At 47.5% G+C, this 21,212-nt stretch overlaps 1 protein-coding gene and 1 long non-coding RNA gene across 2 annotated transcripts; one reads left to right on the top strand and one right to left on the bottom strand.

Moving 5' to 3' along the window:
• Window positions 1–1,025: 1,025 nt before the first annotated feature.
• FOXD3 (forkhead box D3) lies at window positions 1,026–2,643 on the bottom strand. The gene is given in 2 exon segments (XM_089518683.1): window positions 1,026–2,366; window positions 2,368–2,643. Coding segments are annotated over 2 exon segments (1,464 nt in total). The 5' UTR covers window positions 2,491–2,643.
• Window positions 2,644–3,485: 842 nt separating this feature from the next.
• Window positions 3,486–20,045, top strand: LOC149316373 (uncharacterized). Its single transcript, XR_016280703.1, has 3 exons — window positions 3,486–3,718; window positions 10,796–10,910; window positions 19,485–20,045. It is a non-coding gene; the product is annotated as an uncharacterized LOC149316373 (long non-coding RNA).
• Window positions 20,046–21,212: the final 1,167 nt, after the last annotated feature.

Raw genomic sequence — 21,212 nt, 5'->3', positions numbered from 1 at the left:
AAGAGATTAAGAACCTTCAGCAAAAGTGAAAGTTCGGGGTTCACTAAACCTGGCCCTCTTATATTCTGGGGCTTTGAGGAAAGGTAATTTTTCCCTCCCACGTTTTCTTTCTTTCTTTCTTTCTTTCTTTCTTTCTTTCTTTCTTTCTTTCTTTCTTTTTTCCTCCAAATGTGGACAGTTTTTTTAAAAAAATAAAAGGTGGGAAAGAAAGTCCGTCCTTTTCCCTTCTCCCTCCCCGACCCAAATAGGAACCTGTATGCGACTCCAGGGCTGAGCATTGGGTTTACCTGCTGTACAGAGACAGAGAGCATCCCTTGTGGGTCTGTATGTCTAGGTGGGTCTGGGAGGGTGGCTTTGGGGCTTCAGGGACCCCGGTCCGTCGGGATCCTCCTTGAGAAGCCTCAGGAAGGAGAGGGCTAGCGACTGGGGGAAATGGGCGACAGTCGGAGAAGCCAAAAGGCGGCCGCGTGGGTGTATGTGCTTGTGGGTGGCTTTGTAGGTGAGCCTGTGAGAGTGGATTTTGGACTATCTATTGGGATATGGATCTTTTTGGAGCCCCTCAAAAGAGAGGGGGCTGGCCACTGGTGGAAACATTTGGGTGACTGTCGGGAAAGCCGAAGTTCATGTGTGGGGGAGAGATCGTGAGAGTGGATTTGGGGCTTCAGAAACCTAGATTCAGTGGGATCCGGCCTTGAAGAGCCCCAGGAAAGAGAGAGCTCGAGACTGGTGGAAATGAGCGACCGTCGGAGAAGCCAAAGTAAAGCGCTCTGTGTGTGTGTGTGTGTGTGTGTGTGTGGAGCTGAGAGTGGATTTGGAGAGTGGAAAGTGGATCCCGAAACCCGGTCCATTGGGATCCGTCCTGGCCCCAAGAAAAGGGGGCTGGCGACGGGTGGAAACCTTTGAGCCAAAGGTTGGAGCCGAGCGGCCGGGCGGCTTGGCGTCGGAGTCTCTGGGGCCAAAGAAGCGTGGGGCTCCTTTCCTGGAGCGGAGGGGGGAGCGTGTGCCTGGACGGTGCGGCCCTGGGCCTATTGAGCCGGCCACTTGCCTTGTCCCGCGGCGGCGGCGGCAGCGGCGGGCTGCAGGAACTGTCCGGAGAGCATGTTGGAGGGCACGCTGAGGATGGGGGCGATGGCGGCCGTGCTGCGGGCCAGCGAGAGGGGCGGGTGGGCCAGCAGCCCCGACTGCACCGTCACCGGCGGGGGACGCAGGAAAGTCTGCCCGCTGGACACCGAGGAGGAACTGGACGAGGCGGCGGCGGCGGCGGCTGCGGCGGCGGCGGCGGCGATGGCAGCGGTGCCTCCCACCCCGACGCCGCCGATGATGTTCTCGATGGTGAAGGAAGGGCGGCTGGCGGGGGGCTCGGCCTTGACGGGGCCCGGTCCCCCTCCGCCGCCCCCGCCGCCCCCGCCGCCTCCGAGGCTGCTGAGCTGGAGCTGGAGGCTGGGGCTGAGCTGGGAGTTGAAGGCTTTGCGGGTGAGCTCGCTGGAGGGCAGCAGGGGCACCGCCGGAGGGAGCATGGGCCCGACGGGGGGGATGTAGGGGTACTGGAGGGCGGCGGCGGCGGCCGGGTGCGGGTAGGCCCCGTGGGGCAGCCCATAGGCCCTTCCGTAGGGGCCCCCGGCGGCTGAGGCGGCGGCAGCGGCGGCGGCGGCGAGGCTGTAGGCGCCGAAGCTGTGCATCATGAGCGCCGTCTGCTCGCGGAGCTGCTCCTGCTGGTGCCGCTTGAAGCGCTTCCTGCGGCGGAGGAAGGAGCCGTTGTCGAACATGTCCTCGGACTGCGGGTCCAGGGTCCAGTAGTTGCCCTTGCCCGGGTTGCCGGGCTCCCGGGGGATCTTGACGAAGCAGTCGTTGAGCGAGAGGTTGTGGCGGATGGAGTTCTGCCAGGCGGGGAACTTCTCCCGGTAGTAGGGGAAGCGGTTGCTGATGAACTCGCAGATGCCGCTCAGGGTGAGCTTCTTCTGGGGGCTCTGCAGGATGGCCATGGTGATCAGGGCGATGTAGGAGTAGGGCGGCTTCACCAGGCTGCTCTTGGGCTTCCCGCCGCTGGAGGCAGCAGCAGCAGCAGCGGAAGACGAGGCCGAGGCCGCGGCGGCGGCGGAGGCAGAGCCGGGCCCCGACGGGGCGCCCGCCGCCATCCCGGAGCCCTCCTCGCCGCCGGCCCTCTCCCCTTCCACGGGGCTGCACCCGCCTCCGCCGCCTCCTCCGCCGCCGCCCGAGCCAGCCTCCGTCCCGGCCTCTTTGGCCATCAGCAGCTCGGACGCCTCGTCCAGGCAGGAGAGCTGGGAGGGTAGCAGCCCCGCCGTGCCGCCGGACAGGGCCCCGGGGCTGGCGCTGGCGGGGGCGTCGGGCTCTCCGCCTCCTCCCCCCGGCGTCCCTCTCGTCCAGGGAGGCGTCGTCGCCCTCGCCCACCACGTCGATGTCCACATCCTCGGCCGTCAGCACCGTCGGGCCGGACATCTCGCTGGCGCCCAGGTTGCCCGACAGGGTCATCCCAACGCCCGGGAAGGAGGAGGCCGGCAGGAAGAACCCCAGTAGGAGTAGGAGTAGTAACAATAAGAGTTGTAAGGTTCAAAAAGAGGAGGAGGAGGAGGGTGGAGGGGGCGTTCGGGAGAGGAGCTAGTCTCCCCCGCCTTCCCAGGCGCTTCTCCAACAGGTAGCCCGGCTGGAGGGCAGAGGAGAGCCCCTTCCTTCCTTCCTTCCTTCCTTCCTTCCTTCCTTCCTTCCTCCCTCCCTCCTTTCCTCCTTTCCTCCTTCCTTCCTTTTTATTTTCTTTATTCCTTCCCACCCTCCCTTCCTTCCCCCTCTCCCCACTGTTCTCTCCTTCCTTCCTTCCTTCCTTCCTTCCTTCCTTCCTTCCTTCCTTCCTTTCCTTTCCTTTATTCCCTCCCTTCCTTTATTCCCTCCCTCCCTTCCCTTTCTCTCTCTTTTCTCCCCTTCCTCCCTTCCTTCCCTTTATTCCTTCCCTTTCTCTCTCTCCTTTCCTTCCTTCCTTCCTTCCTTTATCCTTTCCTTCTTCTTCCTTCCTTCCTTCTTTTCTTTATTCCCTTCCTCCCCTTGATTCTTTCCTTCCCTTTCTCTCTTTCCCTTCCTTCCTTCCTTCCTTCCTTCCTTCCTTCCTTCCTTTCTTTATCCTTTCCTTCTTTTCTTTATTCCCTTCCTCCCTTCTTTCCCTTTATTCCTTCCTTCCCTTTCTCTCTCTCTCTCCTTTCTCTCCTTCCTCCTCCTCCTGGCCTAGCCCTCTTCTCTCCTGCCTGGCATCGGAGGGGCGTCGGGGGCTCTCTCTCCGGACCTCAGGAACTGGGTCTCGGCGGCGTCGGAGGGCTGTGGGTCCGTCCGTGGGTCCGTGCGGGCGGCGGGGCTGCTCTCCTTTCAGGGCTCTGAGGCTGGCGATCGGGAGGCTGGCGGGGAGGGGAGGGGAGGCTGGGCGGGGGGAGGGCCGGGGCTCCCCTCTCTCCTCCCCTCCTCCCCTCCCCCTCCTCACCTCGAGCAAAGGGGGGCTGCAGGGGAAGGAGAAGCGATGGCAGCAGCGACGGGGCGGCGGGTGCTCCGATCTCTCGCCTGGCTCCGGTGCTTCCTCGGGCCTCGGATCGCGGGGGGAGGAAGAGCAGGGAGGACGGGGAAGAGAGATCCCTCCAAAGCCCCTGGAACCTCGGACGGCGCCTACGGAAGAGTCGGCCTCCGCTTCTCCGCTCCGGGATCATCGGAAACCCTGACGCAGGTTAGACCGCTTTCGACCCGCTTTGGCCATCGTCTCGCTTCCAGGCGCTTCGGTCGCTTTGAGTCCTCCCCCGCGTGGGCTGCCTTAGATTCTCCCCAATTCCAACCCCCCCCCCCAAAAAAAACCCCAGAAACCCTCCTTTTTCCCCTCTAATTCTTTCTAGTCCTCCTTCTCTTGTTTTTTTTTCTTTTCCAGCGTATTTTTTTAAAATAGAGATTTAGTGATTTTTAGTGCTTTCCCTTCTTATCTTATCTTGTCTTGTCATGTCTTCTTTTCTGGGGTGTGTGTGTGTGTGTGTGTGTGTGTGTTAGAGATTGGATCGCCTTGAATGCTCTTCTTTCTCTCTTGTCTCCTTTTCCAGGTTGTTTTTTAAAATAGAGATTTCATAGTCTTTCATCCTCTTCCTTCTCCCTTGCCTTGTCTTCTTTTCCAATTTGGGGGGGGGGGGGTGTTAGAGATTTAATCGTCTTCCTTTTCTCTTGTCTTCTTTTCCATTTTTTTTAAAAATAGAGATTTCATAGTCTTGAATGCTCTTCTTTCTCTCTTCTCTTGTCTTCTTTTTCAGGGGAGGGAGGGAAATAGCGAGGCGATGCCTTGCAGCCCAGAGGAGGAGGAGGAGGAGGGGGGGAGCAGTAGATTTTGGGGAAGGGGGGCAGAGAAAGAAACCATGGGGCCTGAGAAGGAACTCGGTGGCCACTTTGAAAGTCCCCTTTTAAAAAAGCCTGCCTGATCGATCACTTTCTCTGTTTCAGATATACGAAGAGGAGGGAGGGTTTTTTTAGGAGGGTGTCACGTGACGTCGTGACGTCACCGCCCCACTCGCAATCCAGGGCAAAACTCAAAGTTGTTGCAGGGGATTGTCAACAAAGAGACAACAGGGTTGTGTGGGTCATCGTCTCAGAACTTTTACTTCTCTGTAGGGTTGCATTCACACTGCAGAAATAATCCGGTTTGGCACTGGCACGGGCTCAATGCTCTGGATTCTGGCAGTTGTGGTTTGTTGTGGCACAAACCGGATTATTTCTACAGTGTGGATGCCGTCTCTGTGACCTGAGCTATAATCAAAAGAGGCCAGAAAATTCAAGCTTGGAGAGCATCTTCTAAGAAGGGTCCACACAAACACACACTGCCCAGCGAAACAACCCGGACAACAACCCAACTTGGGATTCCCAGGATTCCACAGCATTGAGTCAAATGACTTCCCTCTCTCCCCCCCCCCCCCTTTCCTTCTGTCTCCTTTCCCCTCTCTTGTCCCAGAACGACAGCCTCAGCTGGGCAGCGGAGATCAGGAGAAATAGCTATCGATTAATCTATTAGGCCCCGATGGAGAGAGAAATAAAACAGAAAAGGCGTAAAACAACAAAGAGAGAGAGAGAGAGAGAAAAGGAAGAGAAAGGAAAAGAGAGAGAGAGAGGTAAATAACAAACCTCGGGGGAGAAAAGCAAAAGAAGAAAGCTGGGGTTTTGTGTATTTTGTTTAATTTTTGTTGGTTATGATTAATCATGATTTCACAGGAGTGTCAAAAACGCAATGATCGCGCATCAGAGCATTAAAATGGAGGAAATGATAGGGGGGCTGAGAGTGAAGGGAAAAAAGTCGCAAGGAAAATTTCCCCCATCACTATATCTATATCTATATATATCCTCCCTCTTTTATTTTTAGAAAGATGGGGGAGAGAACTGTCCAAAAAAGTTGGTGTCGGGTTTCCTCTTGTCAAAGGCATCGATTTCCTCGGAGAACGATAACTTCGGGGTCTTGGGTCGGAAAGCTTTGCTCAGTGGGTGGCTCTGTTTTTCGACTCTTTCCTCTTGGGAAGGGCTCTCACGATCGCTTCTGATTTCGGAGGGGATCCAGGAAAGTGGAGCCCCTGACTTCTCGATGCTGGCCGTCGCCCCCGAGAGAGAGAGAGAGAGAGAAAGGCTCCGTCCCCTTTTTCTTTTCTTTTCTTTTCTTTTCTGCGATTGCTTTCACTCCAGCCAAATAAACGAGAGAAAGAGAGACTGAGAGAGAGAGAGAGAGTTAAAATTCCACAGAAAAACCCAATCACTCTTTTTTTAAAAAAAATTGCAGGTTTTTTTAATTAAAAAAACTTGAACATTTTAAAAATAAAAAAAGGGTTGTTAAGGTTTGGTCTCGAGGAGAAACTACCGATGGAGAAGGAAAATTGTGGGAATAGCATATAGCAGAAAAGAGGAGGATGATTTATTCACTGCCTAAGGAGAGAGGGAGGAAGGAAGGAAGGAAGGAAGGAAGGAAGGAAGGAAGGCGGGGAACTCCTTCTTGGCTTCTCTGTGGAGATGGGAAATCGGGGCTGCTGCGGTTTGGGGGAAGAATCTGGCATCTCTAAATCCCTTCTCCCTCCTTCCTTCCTTCCTTCTGAGGTCTGTGAGCGATTAGCCTGTTGTAAGATCTTCTCCAGTCATTTTAGCTTGAAGCCAGACTGATCATAGAAACAGCAATGTTGGAACCAAGCAAAGCTAGTCTTCACAAATGCTGCTGCTGCTGCTATCTTGTTGTTGTTGGGTTTTTTATTTTTCATTTTCCTTCCTTCCTTCCTTTCTTCCTGCTGAGGCCTGAGGGGGATTAGTCTGTTGCAAGGTCTTCTCCAGCCATTTCAGCTTGTAACTGGACTGATCATAGAAATAGCAATGTTGGAACCAAGCAAAGCTAGCCTTCCAAAATGATGATGATGATGATGATGATGATGATGATGATGATGTCTTGTTTTTTTTTAAATGTTTTCTTCCTGCCTTCCTTCATTCCTAGAGAGGCCTGGGATTAGTCTGTTGCAAGGTCTTTTCCAGCCATTTCAGTTTGTAACCAAACTGGTCATAGGAACAGGAATTCAAGCAAAGCTGGCCTTGCAGTAATTAATTGTTTTCTCTTTTAGGTTTCCTTCCTTCCTTCCTTCCTTCCTTCCTTCCTTCCTTCCTTCCATTCTGGTGAGGCCTGAAGGTGGTGAGCCTGTTGCAAGCCCTTTCAGCTTGTAACCAAACTGGTCATAGGAACAGGAAAGTTGGAACCAAGCAAAGCTATCCTTCCAGATTAATAATAATAAAAATACTAAGAAGTATAGTCTTGTCTTTAAATGTTTGTTCCTTCCTTCCTTCCTTCCTTCCTAGTGAGCCATGAGGGCGATGAGCCTGTTGCAAGATCTCAAGCCATTTCAACTTGTAGCACCAGACTGGTCATAGAAACAGGAATGTCGAAACTAAGCAAAGCTAGCCTTCCAAAAAATGAATGGTTTTGTCTCTTAGTTTTCCTTCCTTCCTTCCTTCCTTCCTTCCTTCCTTCCTTCCTTCCTTCTTTCCTTCCTTCCATCTTGGTGAGACATAAGGGTGATTAGCAAGAGCTTATCCAGCCATTTCAATTTGTCCTGTGAACAGAATATTGAAACTAAGCAAATGTGTCTTTTCATTTTCCTTCCTTCCTTCCTTCCTTCCTTCCTTCCTTCCTTCCTTCCTTCCTTCCTTCCTCTGCTTCCTGCTTCTTTCCCCCTATGCCTGTCTGCCTCCTCCTTTCCCAAAGCCTCTCCTGCTGAGCAAGGCCCTTCCTAGATATTCTTTCTCTCCCAAACTCCTGGGGGTAGCTCAGCTGTGCTATTCCATTTTCCCCCTCGACTTTTTCCGCCGTTTTTCAGGCAGAAAAGAGTTAAAGCGATGCCAAACCGGGTTATTCCTCCAGTGTGGATGCAGCCTTAAAGTATCTCAAAAGTGGGAGAGACGAGAGAAGGGTTTTCCAGTCTGGAGGCGCCCACCCACAGCCTGACTCCCCCCCCGCTCCCTTTCTTTGCCCCCATTTTCGACACAATAAAAGTCAAATTAATTGATTCATACTATTAATTACGGCGCTTAGCGGGAAGAGAAACGTTTCCCCTCGATTAGGGAAGCTCTTGCTCAGTCAAGGTTGCCACCTGAGACGAGGAAGGGGGCTGGGGGCATCTGTGTCTGTAAGTGTAAGTGTAGGGGGGAGATGCCCCCAGGAACTGAGTTGGGGGCTCTCCTGGTCCATGTCGGAGCTGGGCCACCCAAGGGACTCTCCTTATGGGGGACGAGGCACCCCCTTCCAGACTGGCCAGCCGGGTGGGCAGTGAGGATTTAACCTATTTTGACAAAGCAGGAAAAGCATAGGGTACCTATCCTCCTCCTCCTCCTCCTCCTCCTCATCATCATCATCCTCATCATCCTCATCCTCATCCTCATCATCCTCATCATCGTTATTCTTATTCTTCTCATTCTTATTGTTATTCATTCCATCAACAACTAAAGAAGTTAAAGCAGGGTAACTATTAATACGACTACTACTACCAGCATTGTCATCATCATGGTCGTCATTATTAGAATGATAGAGTTGGAAGAGACTACAAGGGCCATCCAATCCAACCCCATACCATGCCAGCACAGGATACTTATCATCATCATCGTCATCATCATCGCCGTCGTCATCGTCGTCGTCAGTATCATCATCGTTATTGTTATCCTTCTTCTGCTTATTATTATTATTATCTTTGTTTTCATACCACCCCCAACTAAAGCAGTTAAAGCAGGATAAATATTACTACGATCATCATCAATGTTATTTTGTTATTATCATCATTGTTTTTCATACCACCATCAATTAAAGCAGTTAAAGCAGGATAACTACTACTACCACTACCACTACCACTACCACTACCACCACCACCACCATTATCATCATCAATGTTGTTGTTATTGTTATTATTATTGCTTTCCATACCACCCCCAGCTAAAGTAGTTAAAGCAGGATAAATATTACTGCTACTACCACTATCATCATCATCATCATCATCATCATCATCATCATCATCATCATCATCATCAATGATTTTGTTGTTGTTGTTGTTGTTGTTGTTTCATACCACCACCAATTAAAGTAGGATAACTACTACAACTACTACTATCATCATCATCACCATCATTAGAATGTAATAGAATCGTAGAGTTGGAAGAGACCACAAGGGCCATCCAGTCCAACTGCTTGCCATGCCAGCACAAGATACCTGTCATCCTCATCCTCATCCTCATCCTCGTTATTGTTATTGTTATTAATACCACCACCCACTAAAGCAGTTAATGGGACGACCCCGAAGACAATGCCTCCCAAACAATAAGTGAAATGTTATCAGACGGTTCAAAGAGTAAACTTAATATACCCAAGAAAAGGGGGAAATAGAGAAGGCCCTATGGAGATGAATGCAAAGAGGGCTGCAAACCAGGAAAACTTCTGCTTCGTATTTCCTCAACTTGCTGGTCCTGATCCTTGGTGCTTGGCCATTTCAAGGGGGCTCAGCCCCCTCAGTCCGACCTCAGAGGGAGCTGAAGAAGACTCTCTATTCCTGGTCCCATGTCCTTGTCCCAGGACAGGGTGACCAGATGTCCTCACCGCAAAAAGGAGGACGGGGAGAAAAAGGGAGGACGTGGCCACAGGAGATCTCAAAACACACTGCAGTAACAATTCATCTTGAGTCTGCTTTAATTGCTCCATCTTAATGCTAGAAATTCTGGGAACTGTGATTTTGTTAGACATTTAGCCTTCTCTCTCAGAGAGCTCTGGTGCCACTAGAAACTACAATTCCCAGGATTCCCAAGCATTGAACCAGGACACTTAAAGCAGAATGAAACTGCATTATTTTGGTAGTATGTGTTGTGTCTCTAGAAATGTAAAATCCCTGCTTCTGAGCCATGCTCCAAATGGAGGGCATTTGGGAATCCCTCCTGGGCAGAAGGTGGGCATGATGGAGGGCACATCCTGGAAAAGGAGGGCAAGGTGCCGCAAAATGGAGGACAGTCCAAAACGCTGGAAACGCTCCTAATAAATATAAATCCCTGCTTGTTAGTCGTGCTCAAACTAGAGAATTCTCTTGAGAATCCCTCCTGGACAGAAGGTCATGAAACGATGGAGGGCACGTCCTGGAAAAGGAGGACTGAGCAGGGTGGCCACCTCTCCCTCTAGGCCCTAGTCTAGTATTTCTACACCATAGAAGGCTGTTCTTCCTTAGAAATACGAAGGACCTGGGGAGGCTAAAAGTCTAAAAACAAAAAGATGGGGAAGGAGGGATGGCCGATTTGGGGAGGAAGGTGGGATGAAGGAGGAGGAAGAGTAAGGGGACAAAAAGAAAAAAAAAAGGAAAAGAAGGGGATCATGAGAATAAGAAAAAGATGGAGCTGAGCTCTCTGGCCCAAGTCTCCCTGACAGTGCTGGCGTGTTAAGTAAATCCTGTTTTAAGCCTAATTGAAGTTTGCTCTTAAAACCCACAAGTCTTCAATCATCAGCGCCAAGCTTAGCCAGGAGCTGGTGGGGAAGGGAAGGGGGGGGGGGAAGAGAGCCTTTTACAATAATAAGCAAACTTTCTCCAAGGGGGGGGGGGTTGTTAGGTTGGGAAATAAATACAAACCCACATAGAGGAAGAGACCAGGCTTCTGGTCCCCATCTCCTACAGATAGATAGATAGATAGATATGGAGGGAAAGAAGGAAGGTGGGTGGCTGAGTGTGTGTGGGAGTGTGTGTGTGTGTGTGTCAAAGGGGATCCTTGTGTAGGAAAGCAGCAAGAAGGAGGTTGCGGGTAAACACACACCACACTGGACGAGAAAACTGTACAGTCCCGATCGATAGGGAGCCAGATAGAGACATAACTAGCATCCAAGAGGGTTGGAGGGGGGAAAGGAAGGATGAGAGAGAAGCTGGAAGAACTTATGATGGAAGAGGGGGACATTAATTACAGCTCACTTGGGTCCTAATAGGAGCAAGCGAGTGTCTGAAGCCGGGTTAAAAATGAATCCGGAGGCTCTAGGTGGGATTGGAGAAGAAGGAACCTGTGGGGGGGGGGGGGGGGGAATAAAAGCTGGGCTCAGAGCCTTCTCTCTCTCTCTTGTAATCGTTTTAAGGAAAAGGAGGAAGGCATCGAAAGTGTCCTTAGCTCTCCTCTCACTTTCCCTAATTAGTTGATCTCTATTGTCGGGCTTTGTGCTAATGAAAAACGAGAGGGTGCGGGGTGTCATGGGTTTGTTTCTATCTATATATCTCCCCCCCCCCCTCTTTTCAATCTCTATTTAAAGACTACAAGGGAAATCGTAGAAGATCAAGACAGAGAGGCTGATCTTCATTTCATAAATAAATGGAAGCAGAGTGACCAGAAATGGGGGGAAATCGAAGAAAAAGCTCGGGTGGGAGGTAAAATAATTTCGTTGCTCTAACGAAATTGGCCAGGCGTTGAGGAGGGAGTGAGGGATGGAGGGGGAGTCGGCTATTCTTGGCGTCCTCTTGATCTTTTTTTTTAAATGGGGGGGCAGAGATGGGAGGAAATGGGGATCCTTAAAAATTGAGCATCCTGGATCCGATCCTTCCGCTGCTCCGTTCATTGTCATCCTCACGGCCGCAGAATCCAGTTAGGATGCAAGCGGCTGGAAGGTGTTCGCCAAGGCGAACACACACACACACACACACACACACACACACAAGATTTCGCTGACAATTAAAAGCGACAGCCTCGAAAGATAATTGTCATAAATCGCGTCTAAAAAAATAAATAAATCGAGATGCTACACTACAAGATAAAAGACAAAAGAGAGAAAGAGGCGTGTGTGAGTATGTATAAGAAATCAAGATGCTAACTACAAGATAAAAATAGAGATAGAGAAAGAGAGAGCGTGTGTGTGTATAAGAAATCAAGATGCTACATTACAAGATAAAAAACAGAAAGAGAGAGAGGGAGGTGTGTTTGTATGTGTGTGTATATAAAAATCAAGATGATACACTCCAAGAAAAAAGACAGAGAGAGGGGGAGGGAGGGAGGGAGGGAGGGAGGTGTGTGTGTGTGTGTATCAAGATGCTACACTACAAGATAAAAGACAGGGAAAGAGAGAGGGAGAGAGAGGTGTTTGTATGTGTGTGTGTGTGTGTGTGTATAAAAATCAAGATGCTACACTATAAGATAAAAGACACACACACAGAGGTGTGTGTGTCTGTCTGTCTGTGTGTGTATAAGAAATCAAGATGCTACACTACAAGATAAAGAGAGAGAGGGAGGGAGGGAGGGAGGGAGGGAGGGAAGTTTGTGTATGTGTTTGTGTATGTGTGGATATATATATATATATATATATATATATATATACACACACACACACATACACACATATATAACACACTGTGTGTGTGTATAAAATCAAGATGTTACACTACAAGACAGAAGACACACACACACACACACACACACACAGGCGTGTTTATATGTGTGTATAAAAAAATCAAAGATGCTACACTACAAAATAAAAGGCAGAGAGATTGTCTTGGTCTATGGCTGTAAATAAATAATGATGATGATGATGACAGAGAGAGACATGTGTGTGTGTGTGTGGTTTGGACAGGCAACAGCCCAATCCAGACTGAGCTTCGTCACGTTTCCAAACGGGATGGGGATCTTGTTTGTCCTGGAACTGTACAAACATCCCTTCCGCGAAAGGCAACACGTTTAATTAACGATGAGAGAGCAGTTAGGGGCAGAAAGCTAGTAAAATGGCGTGATAAATTTATGGCACGGTTAGCGTGCTTTTAATTATGGCTATTATGTTAATTATTTCCCATTAGCATGGAGTTATCAGCGGCACGTCAGCTTTCATCAAAACCGGGCTTTCTCTCCGAAATTGGGTCTTTTCACCCGACGTCAGGAAAAGAAAAGAAAAGAAAAGAAAAGAAAAGAGGAGAACAGTGGAGGAGAGAGAAGGGGGGAAAGGCGGTGGGGCTGGAAAGATGGGGAGAAAGAAAGAGAGAAAGAGAGAGAGAGAGAGAGAGAGAGAGAGAATCGCAGGTCGGAGCTGTCTGGCCAGCAAAACAAATGACTCCCCCATTGAAAGAAGCATGATTTTAGACATGGGTTTTGACCCCACTGATCCCCTCCAGGCAAGAGGATGGGGAAAAGTGTGTAGTGTGTGTGTGTGTGTGTAAGAGAGCAGCAGTGGTTGTGGTGGTTGTCAATGTTGTCATTGTTATTATTAGTAAAGGATGCGCTACATTCACGTGTTCATCCCCTGCGCACTCACACAAACACAGTCTCTCTCACGCACAGAGATACATCCACCCGGGTTTGGAGGAGGCTTTTTATCATCTTGGATCCCTCTGTCAAACATTATGTTCCTGCTCGTTTTTCTCTGTCCCGTTTTACAAAACACACACACACACACACACACACACACAAAAACCCTTTCAACGCGCCAGCATTGAAAGGGTTTTTTCTCTCTGTGTGTGTGTGTGGTTTTTTTTTTTTTTTTTGTAAAACGGGACAGAGAAAAACGAGCAGGAAGGTGTCTCAGACCTTGTTCTATCTTCTATCTATCTATCTATCTATCTATCTATCTATCTATCTATCCATCCATCCATCCATCCATCTATCTCCCAGGTGTGCAAACAAAGGCAGAGCCACTTTGGACCCACAAAAACTAGGTGCATCACCCAAAGACAGGGCATCCCCAAGGAAAGTCGGGCAAAGCTAGACTGCATATATTCATGTATAAGTCTAGAAATTTTAGTCAAACAAACAAATAAATAGACACCCACCTTCCAAACCCTGTGTCCACTTGGCTTCATCCTTTAGATCCTCTGTGGCTTGCCTCTAGGTTTTAATCTTGACTTATCCATGAGTTATATAAAAATGTTTTGCACCCCTCCCCAAAAAAACCTGCCCTTGACTTAAGATCGACTTATAGTCAAGTACTGTATATAGGGCTGTACTCCACGTTGAGCTCAGGAAGAACTAGAGACAAAATTAGGGATGCCCTTTGGTTCTTCTGAGATCCAGAGAGAGGGGAAGAAGGGGATCTCCTTTTGGAAGTCTTGAAGTTGCCCTTCATATTGACCCAGACTTGGATTATTATTAGGCAAGAGACTGGCCACTTGGCTCTCCCAAGAGTTCAGATGTGGTCCCTCTGAATCACAACATTCATCAAGGATGCTGCTGGCCTTGGGTCAAATCTCTTGTTTTCCAAAGTGGCAAAAACAGGGCTGGAAAGGATAGGAAGCTAGAAATGCCAAGGAGTTTGTAGCCATCTCCAGTGTTGGTGGCTTCTTGTTGTTGTTGTTGTGCACCTTCAAGTCTTTCCCGACTTATGGCAAACTTATCATGAGGTTTTGTTTTGGCAAGTTTCTCCAGAGGAGGTTTGGCATTGCCTTGCTTTGAGGCCGAGAGAGTGTAACTTGCTCAGTGGGTTTAATGGCCCAGCTGGGGTTTGAACCCTGGTCTCCAGAGTTGTAGTCCAATGCTTTAAAACACTACACATAGTACATAACAAAGTGCTCCTTAGTGTCTCCTGAGAAGTAAATCCAACTCACTCCTTAGGGCCTTTTTTGTCTTAGAATATTGTTTAAGGTTTTGGCCCCACAGCTCAAACCTCTGCAAAGACTGACCTGAGAGTAAATCCCACTATGTTTAATTAGACTTTCTCCCGGGGCTAAGCATAGCCAAGGAGAAGGAAGAATGAACTAGGTCTAGGAAGTCTTGAGTTCCAGTCCTGTTGTTGCTGGGATCTCATTAGGAAAGTCATTCAGTAAACTCTCATTTACAGTATGGGGAGGGCAACGATGCTACATAGGAATATTGTTAGAGATGAACAACAAGATAACTGCACACGAACCACTTCCAACACTGAAATTCTATACTAATACAATACGAATACAGTAGTAGTACCATAATTCAAAGATATAGTTGTGTTAGTATGGAATATCAGTATGGAAAGGGATCTTGTAGCACCTTTGAGACTCAGAGAAACTAGTCCTAGACTGAAGTCTATGGGTGCACCTGCACTGTAGAAATAATGTAGTTTGACACCACCTTAACTGCCATGGCTCCATCCTACAGAATATTGGGATTTGTATTTTTGTGAGGCACCAGCACTCTTTGGCACAGAAAGCTAAAGACCTTGTAAAACTACAAATCCCAGGATTCCACAGGATGGAGCTATAAACACTTAAAGTGGTGTCAATCGGCATTATTTCTGCAGCGTAGGTGCACCCATACTTCCTCAGACATACTACGAAATCTCAGGTTACCAACTTTACCCCTTTTATGGCTCTCAAAGATGCTACCAGAGCCCTTTGTAGAGTTGGGGATTGTTATTGTTTCAGATGACTCCTTGAAAAAGTCATGTTGGCTGGAGATTTCCCAAAAAGTAACCTCTTCAAACTGGTGACAGTAGTTTGTGATGAAAGCTTTTAAACCCTTCCACCCTCATGTTTTAAACATATTTGAAATCGTTTTTAACCAGGTGCTTTTAAAAATAAAATTGCTGTCCCCCTCCCACTTTTTTTTAAAGATTTTAGCCGATTTTTAATTTCTTATTTCTTTTTGGTTTTATATTATTGTAAATGGCTTTAGATCTTGATCCAGGAGACAGGTGGGGTAAAAATTAAGCAAACGATTAAATAACATGAACCTAATCTAAATATTAAAATAATCTAAACCTATGAACAGATTGAAGGGAGGGGGGAAGAGCATGTATAGGTCTGGAGGTAAAGCTCCTAGAGGCTGAAAACTGAGGCTTAAAGCTCAGAAGCTTTAAAACGTGACTGTAAATTTCTGTTTGGTTCAAATGGAAAACAGGGCTGGTCCATACTAAATAAATAACGCAATCCGCATATCAGGGAGCAGGTCATCTATTCTATAGGTTACGACAACTACCAAAATACCCTGAAGGCACTAGATCTCCTCTGACCTTGGAACCTAAGCAGGACCAGCTCTGGTTAGTGCTTGGATGGGAGACCGCCCACCAATACTGTAGGTTGCATTTCAGAACTGGCAAAAATCAAACCCACCTCTGCGTCTTCCTTGCCTAAGAAAACCCTACAAAATTAACGGGGCCGCCATAAGGCGACAGGAGCGCACACATAAACCTATAAGCCGCTTTCCAGTTTATTGACAGAGTTTAATATCCTGGGTTTATTCCTCACCAAACTGAGCCCCAACTGAGTCCATCCCATGCCAGAGCTACTTAGAAAATGAAGTTAAAGCATAAATGAAACCCTACGCAGCCGCCTAGTAAAAATCAGCAAAAAGGCGAAGCTCCAAAATATCAACCGACTTCGAGTCGGGTTGAAAAAAAGATGGGAAAGGGGGGGACCAGGATAGAAAAATCTTCCCTGTCTAGTAGCAAAAGGCTGGGAAAGATGACCCAACTGGGGCGAGAAGGACATTGAAAGTGTTGTCGAACCAGATTATTGCCACAGTGTGGATGCAAAAGTGAGGTACTTCAGACAAAAAAGAGGTCAGTGAGAACTAATCCTCCCAATTCACAGCAACCAGTTCCTTCGTGGGTTTTATCTACTCCGTTATATTTGCAGACTTCCTACCTGTGTAATCCGTTTCAATGCCTCTCCAAAGCAAATCCTACTGAGTTCAGTGCAGTTTCCTCTTACAGCCTCCAGCAATGTAACATCCAGAGATGGTTTCTTAAGGTGTTGATTTTTAAGATGTTGTTGTTTCTTAACGACTCTGTTTCTTTGCCAGGGCCTCTGCCTTTTCTTCTTCTTCCTCTTTGGCCTCTGCATTCCCACTCTTCAATTTAGGTATTCAAAGTATAAGGTAAGGCTGCCCCATCCCTATCTGCTCTGATAAACAGTATGTAGAGAGATCCTGTAGCACCTGTGAGACTAAACTTTGAGACTCTCTGCTCTGATAAACAGATCTGTTGTTATTCCAATAACTTAAAAAATACACCAGACAGTGACATCTTTATTGCACCAGCCAAAATGTACCATACACATCTTGCAAGCTTTCGAAGCTCCACTGGCTTTTGTTGTTTTTGTGCACCTTCAAGTCGTTTCCCGACTTATGGCGACCTTTTCATGGGGTTTTCTTGGCAAGATTGGTCCAGAGGGGGTTTGCCATTGCCTTTCCCTGAGGCTGAGAGAGTGTGACTTGCCAAGTGAGTTTCATGGTCTCCAGAGTCCAACACTCAAAATCGCTCTCCGACGCTGGCTCTGGCCAATAAATATATCTCCTTCAGGTCTTTGACCGAGCAATCCCTTGCAGACTCTCAGGTAAGGAGTGTAGCCTGATTTCAAGCAGCAACCTTCTATACACACAGATCTCTCTCTCTCTCTTTCTCTCTTTCTCTCTCTCTATCTATCCATCCACCCACATATATATATACATACACACATATGGACACATATGTACATATATGCATATATACATATGTACACGCACACATACACACAGACATATAGGGAACCGTCTAACTAAAAAGATTGTATGTACAGCGCTGTGTAAATAAAGGTTAATAATAATAATAGCATATATACATATACACATATTCACACGCACGCACACACACATATACATGTATATAGATATATAAATACATACACACATATCTATATAGATATATACATACATACACATACATATCGATATACATACATACATATATATATATATATATATGCACATACACACGCACAGAATATACACAGAAGAAACCCCATTAGACCCGGAAGAACTTCTGAGTACATGAGAATAGGATCGCAGTGTAAGACTTCTCTCTTTTCCAGTCCTTTCAGCCCTTTCTTAGGCTGCATCCGCAATGGAGAAATAATCCGGGTTGACATCAAACTGCCGTGGTTCAGTGCTATGGCCTTCTGCAACCAACGACCGTTCCCAGGATTCCATAGCAGTGAGCCAGGGCCGTTAAAGTGGTGTCAAACCGGAGTATTCCTGCAGTGCCTTAGACCAGAGTTATTAGGAGGAGGGGATTCCGCTATCAGTTGGGCTGCGGAGACGCTCTGGGTTTTAGTCGGAACTTGAATTGATTCAGCATGTTGGAAACCTGTTTTACAATCCCGAGTTTACAGGATGGTCTGCACAGGTTTCCAGAGAGAGAGAAGAGGGGCAGTTGTCCTTTTTAGCCCTAAACCTTTTGCTGGGAGCATCTCCAGCCCAATTCCTGCCTGTGAGGATGAATTGGTCTGGTCCTCCTCTGTCCCTTTAGGAACTCCACTTTGGAGGACCTGTTTTTCGCCTTGGTTAAATGGAAATTAAGGATTAGGGCAGCTGCGGTGTATTTTTTAGATCCTCTGGACTAAATTTAGGATGATTGGTTAATTGATTGATGGACTGCTTATTTAGACTAACACCCAGAATCTGCAAAAGCCCTCGTCGAGATTGCAATGGCTCTCGCTTCCGCGGAGGCAGGCCATGTTTTAGGATCCCAAACTTTCTCCGATTGCTATCAGCACTATAAAGGAAGGCTTTCGGGAGGGAGCTCAGCTTCCGAGCAGGAACTAGCAGACTACTATCCTCTTTTGTTTTGGAGCTCAAAGAGAAAACCAGATGATCTGTTTTAGAACTAAGAAAAAGGAATTTCTAGCAACAGCTTTGGTGGGCTTGTTCAGTCGAAGATGCCACCGGACCCCTTTATGTTTTTTCCCCCCCCAAATGCTTTTTTGTTTGCGATCTAGATCCCAGAGAGCCACCGCCAAGTCTGGTGCTAGTGGTGGTGGTGGTGGTGGTGGTGGTGGTGGTGATGATGATGATGATGATGATGATAATGATAATAATGTGCCTGCACTTGGAAAGAATTTCTTCATAGTCCCTTCCAGGCTACTCATAGTAGTTTTAGGATTTGGTCATTTCATCTGTATAATTTAGGGCAGGAGATGGAAGAAGCCAAGTCATTTATACAGCTGCTTTTTATACTCGATCATTAATAATAATAATAATAATAATAATACTGTAATAATAATAATAATAAAAAACACTGGGTGACCTTGGGCGAGTCACACTCTCTCAGCCTCAGAGGACAGCAATGGCAACCCCTCTCTGAACAAATCTTGCCAAGAAAACCCCATGATAGGGTCGCCTTAGGGTTGCCATAAGTTCAAAATGACTTTGGAGGCACACAACCACCACCGAAATCCTTGCAGATCTACCGCAACTCTACTTTGGTTTCATAGTTGTTGTTCTTTGTGGGACATTTAGCCTCTTCTAGTGTCACAACAAACTGCACCCCCAGAATTCCATACCATTGAGCCAGAGCAGTTAAAGCGGTGTCAAATCGGATTATTTCTTTAGTGTGGATGGACTCCAAAAGTTTCATATTTCAGGGGGATTCGGGATCTGTCCTGGTAGCGGCTTCTGTCTCTGAAGGCAAACTAAGGCCCAAAACACACTGCAGAATTAATCCAGTGCCTCTTGGCTACATAATTTACGGGAAGAACTCCGAAGATATATAGCTGTTCCCCCTGAGCACCGGCTGGAAAGGGACTTGGGGGCTGCTCTAGAAAGGGGAAAAAAAAGGCTTAAAATCCAGGGTGCTTTTGGAAGAATTAGGTGAGGAAGGCAGGACTCAGTTACTGCAAGGAACCTAAACCACATACATGCCTAGATTCACTCACAAAACCCTTCCTTTTTGTCTTGAGCACCCCATTTGTCTATGTGAGGGATTAGTAACAAGAGTGGCTGCCCATCATCGTCGTCGTCATAATCGTCGTCATCATTGCCATCATCTCTTGAGTGTGTGTTGTGTACCTTCAAGTCCCCCCCCCCCCAATTTAGGGCAACCCTAAGGTGTGCCTATCATGGGGTTTTCTGGGCAAGATTTGTTCAGAAGGGGTTTGCCACTGCCTTCCCCTGAGGCTGAGAGAGTGTGACCTGCCCAAGGTCACCCAGTGGGTTTTTAGGTCTGATCTGGGAAGCGAACCCTAGACTCCAGAGTCAGAGTTGGATCTCACACAGGGCTGTTTTCTCTCTCCTCTCTCCAGGTGGATCTCCTCTGAGGTGGATCTCTCCGCAAGCAGCCGGGCGATCCTCTCCTTGGATCGACTTCCAGGGGAACCGGGCGTCGGGGGAACTCTGAAACTCATTCCCAAAAAGAAAGAGGAAGCTAACAGAACCGCGTTTCATGGAAGATCCGAAAATACATGGATGGGGCACTCACCTTTGTCTATTGTGGCTGCATCCACACGGGAGAAATAATCCAATTTGACACTGCTTTAACCGGTACCACAACAAACTACAAATCCCAGAATTCCATAGCTTGGCACCGTGGCAGTCAAAGCAGTGTCAAATCGGATTATTTCTCCCGTGCGGATGCAGCCTGTGTTAAGGAATGACGCTTGCCTGTTCATTTAAGCACTTGGGGTCTCATACCGGGAGATTCTGTTCTGTTTTCTCTTACTTTTTTTCAGGCGGTGTGAGCTTTGTTTCGGTTTGATTCCAGTTCAAAATGGTGTGGACAGCAGCAACCCAACGCAGCCCTCTCTTTAGAACCAAGTTTGGGATTTTCCACCTTCCTCTCCTCTCTTTTTCTTTGCGGCTGCACTTTAAATGCACATTTCTTTTTCCTCCTGCGACTTTTTGCGGGTGTCTACTCTGTAGGTCGCCTGCTTTTCTATCCTTCTGTCCAGCTTCTGACACTCAATATTAAAATACTTAAAATATGCAAACAATGTTGGTATTTCTCTTTCCCAAACCCTCGCACTTTAGTGCTTGGTTATGGATGATTTCAAGGCTGCAATCGCACTGCAGAAATAATCCAGTTTGACACCACTTTAACTGCCATGGCTCAGTGATACGGAATCGTCGGGTTTGTAGTTTGTTCTGGCAACAGTGCTTTCTGAGTCTGACAGCTAAGCATCTCACAAAACTCCAGTTCCCAGAATTCCATAGCATTGAGTCATGGCAGTTAAAGTGGTGTCAACCTGGATTACCGGATGTAGCAAAAGAAGCGTTCCAGATTGTGGTAGTGAATTTAAAAGGTCTATTATATTCTTATGCTAACTCTTGGTCTTCCTGGCGCTAAAACGGAATCGTTTAGAGAGTTCACGTTGTTTCTTCTGAAACAATACGCACAAGACAAAGAAACACCAAGAAAGAATGATGATGATGATGATGATGATGATGATGATGATGATAATAATAATAATATTCCAAAGCTACAGTGTCTGTGACTACAGATTAGATAGCTAAATGTAATGGTCCCCGTTCTGTCAAGGGATTTGACATTTTGGATGTTTTTAAAAAACCATCCTGGAGTGTGGGTTCTTCATAGAGTTGTCAGAGTCAAAACTGGAAACAACATGGTCGTGTAGAAAAAGATGTGCCTAAGTGCCCGAAAGGCATCAGATCCTGTCTGATCTTGAAAGCTAAGCAGGGCCAGCCCTGGTTAGTCCTGGGATGGGAGACCTCCAACGAATACCAGTTGCTGTAGGCTCTGTTTCGGAGGAAGGGACTGGCAAAACCACCTCCGAGCCTTAAAAAAGCCTATGAAATCAAAATAGACTCGCCTTGTCAGGCGACTTGAAGGCATACACACAGAGAAAAGTGAATTTCAATTTGAGGGATTTTAAAGTTGCCTCCGCACTGCAGAAATAATCCAGTTTAACTGTCATGGTTCCATGCTATGGAATCCTGGGGACTGCAGTTTGTTGTGGCACCAGACAAGGCTAAGTGTCCCACCAACCTGCAGTTCCCAGAATGCCAGAGCACTG

Source organism: Sceloporus occidentalis, unplaced genomic scaffold, assembly GCF_023333645.1.
Source record: "Sceloporus occidentalis isolate IW3139 unplaced genomic scaffold, rSceOcc1.0.p SCAF_3, whole genome shotgun sequence".
Classification (NCBI taxonomy): Eukaryota; Metazoa; Chordata; class Lepidosauria; order Squamata; family Phrynosomatidae; genus Sceloporus; species Sceloporus occidentalis.
This window is presented reverse-complemented; position numbering and strand designations above follow the sequence as displayed.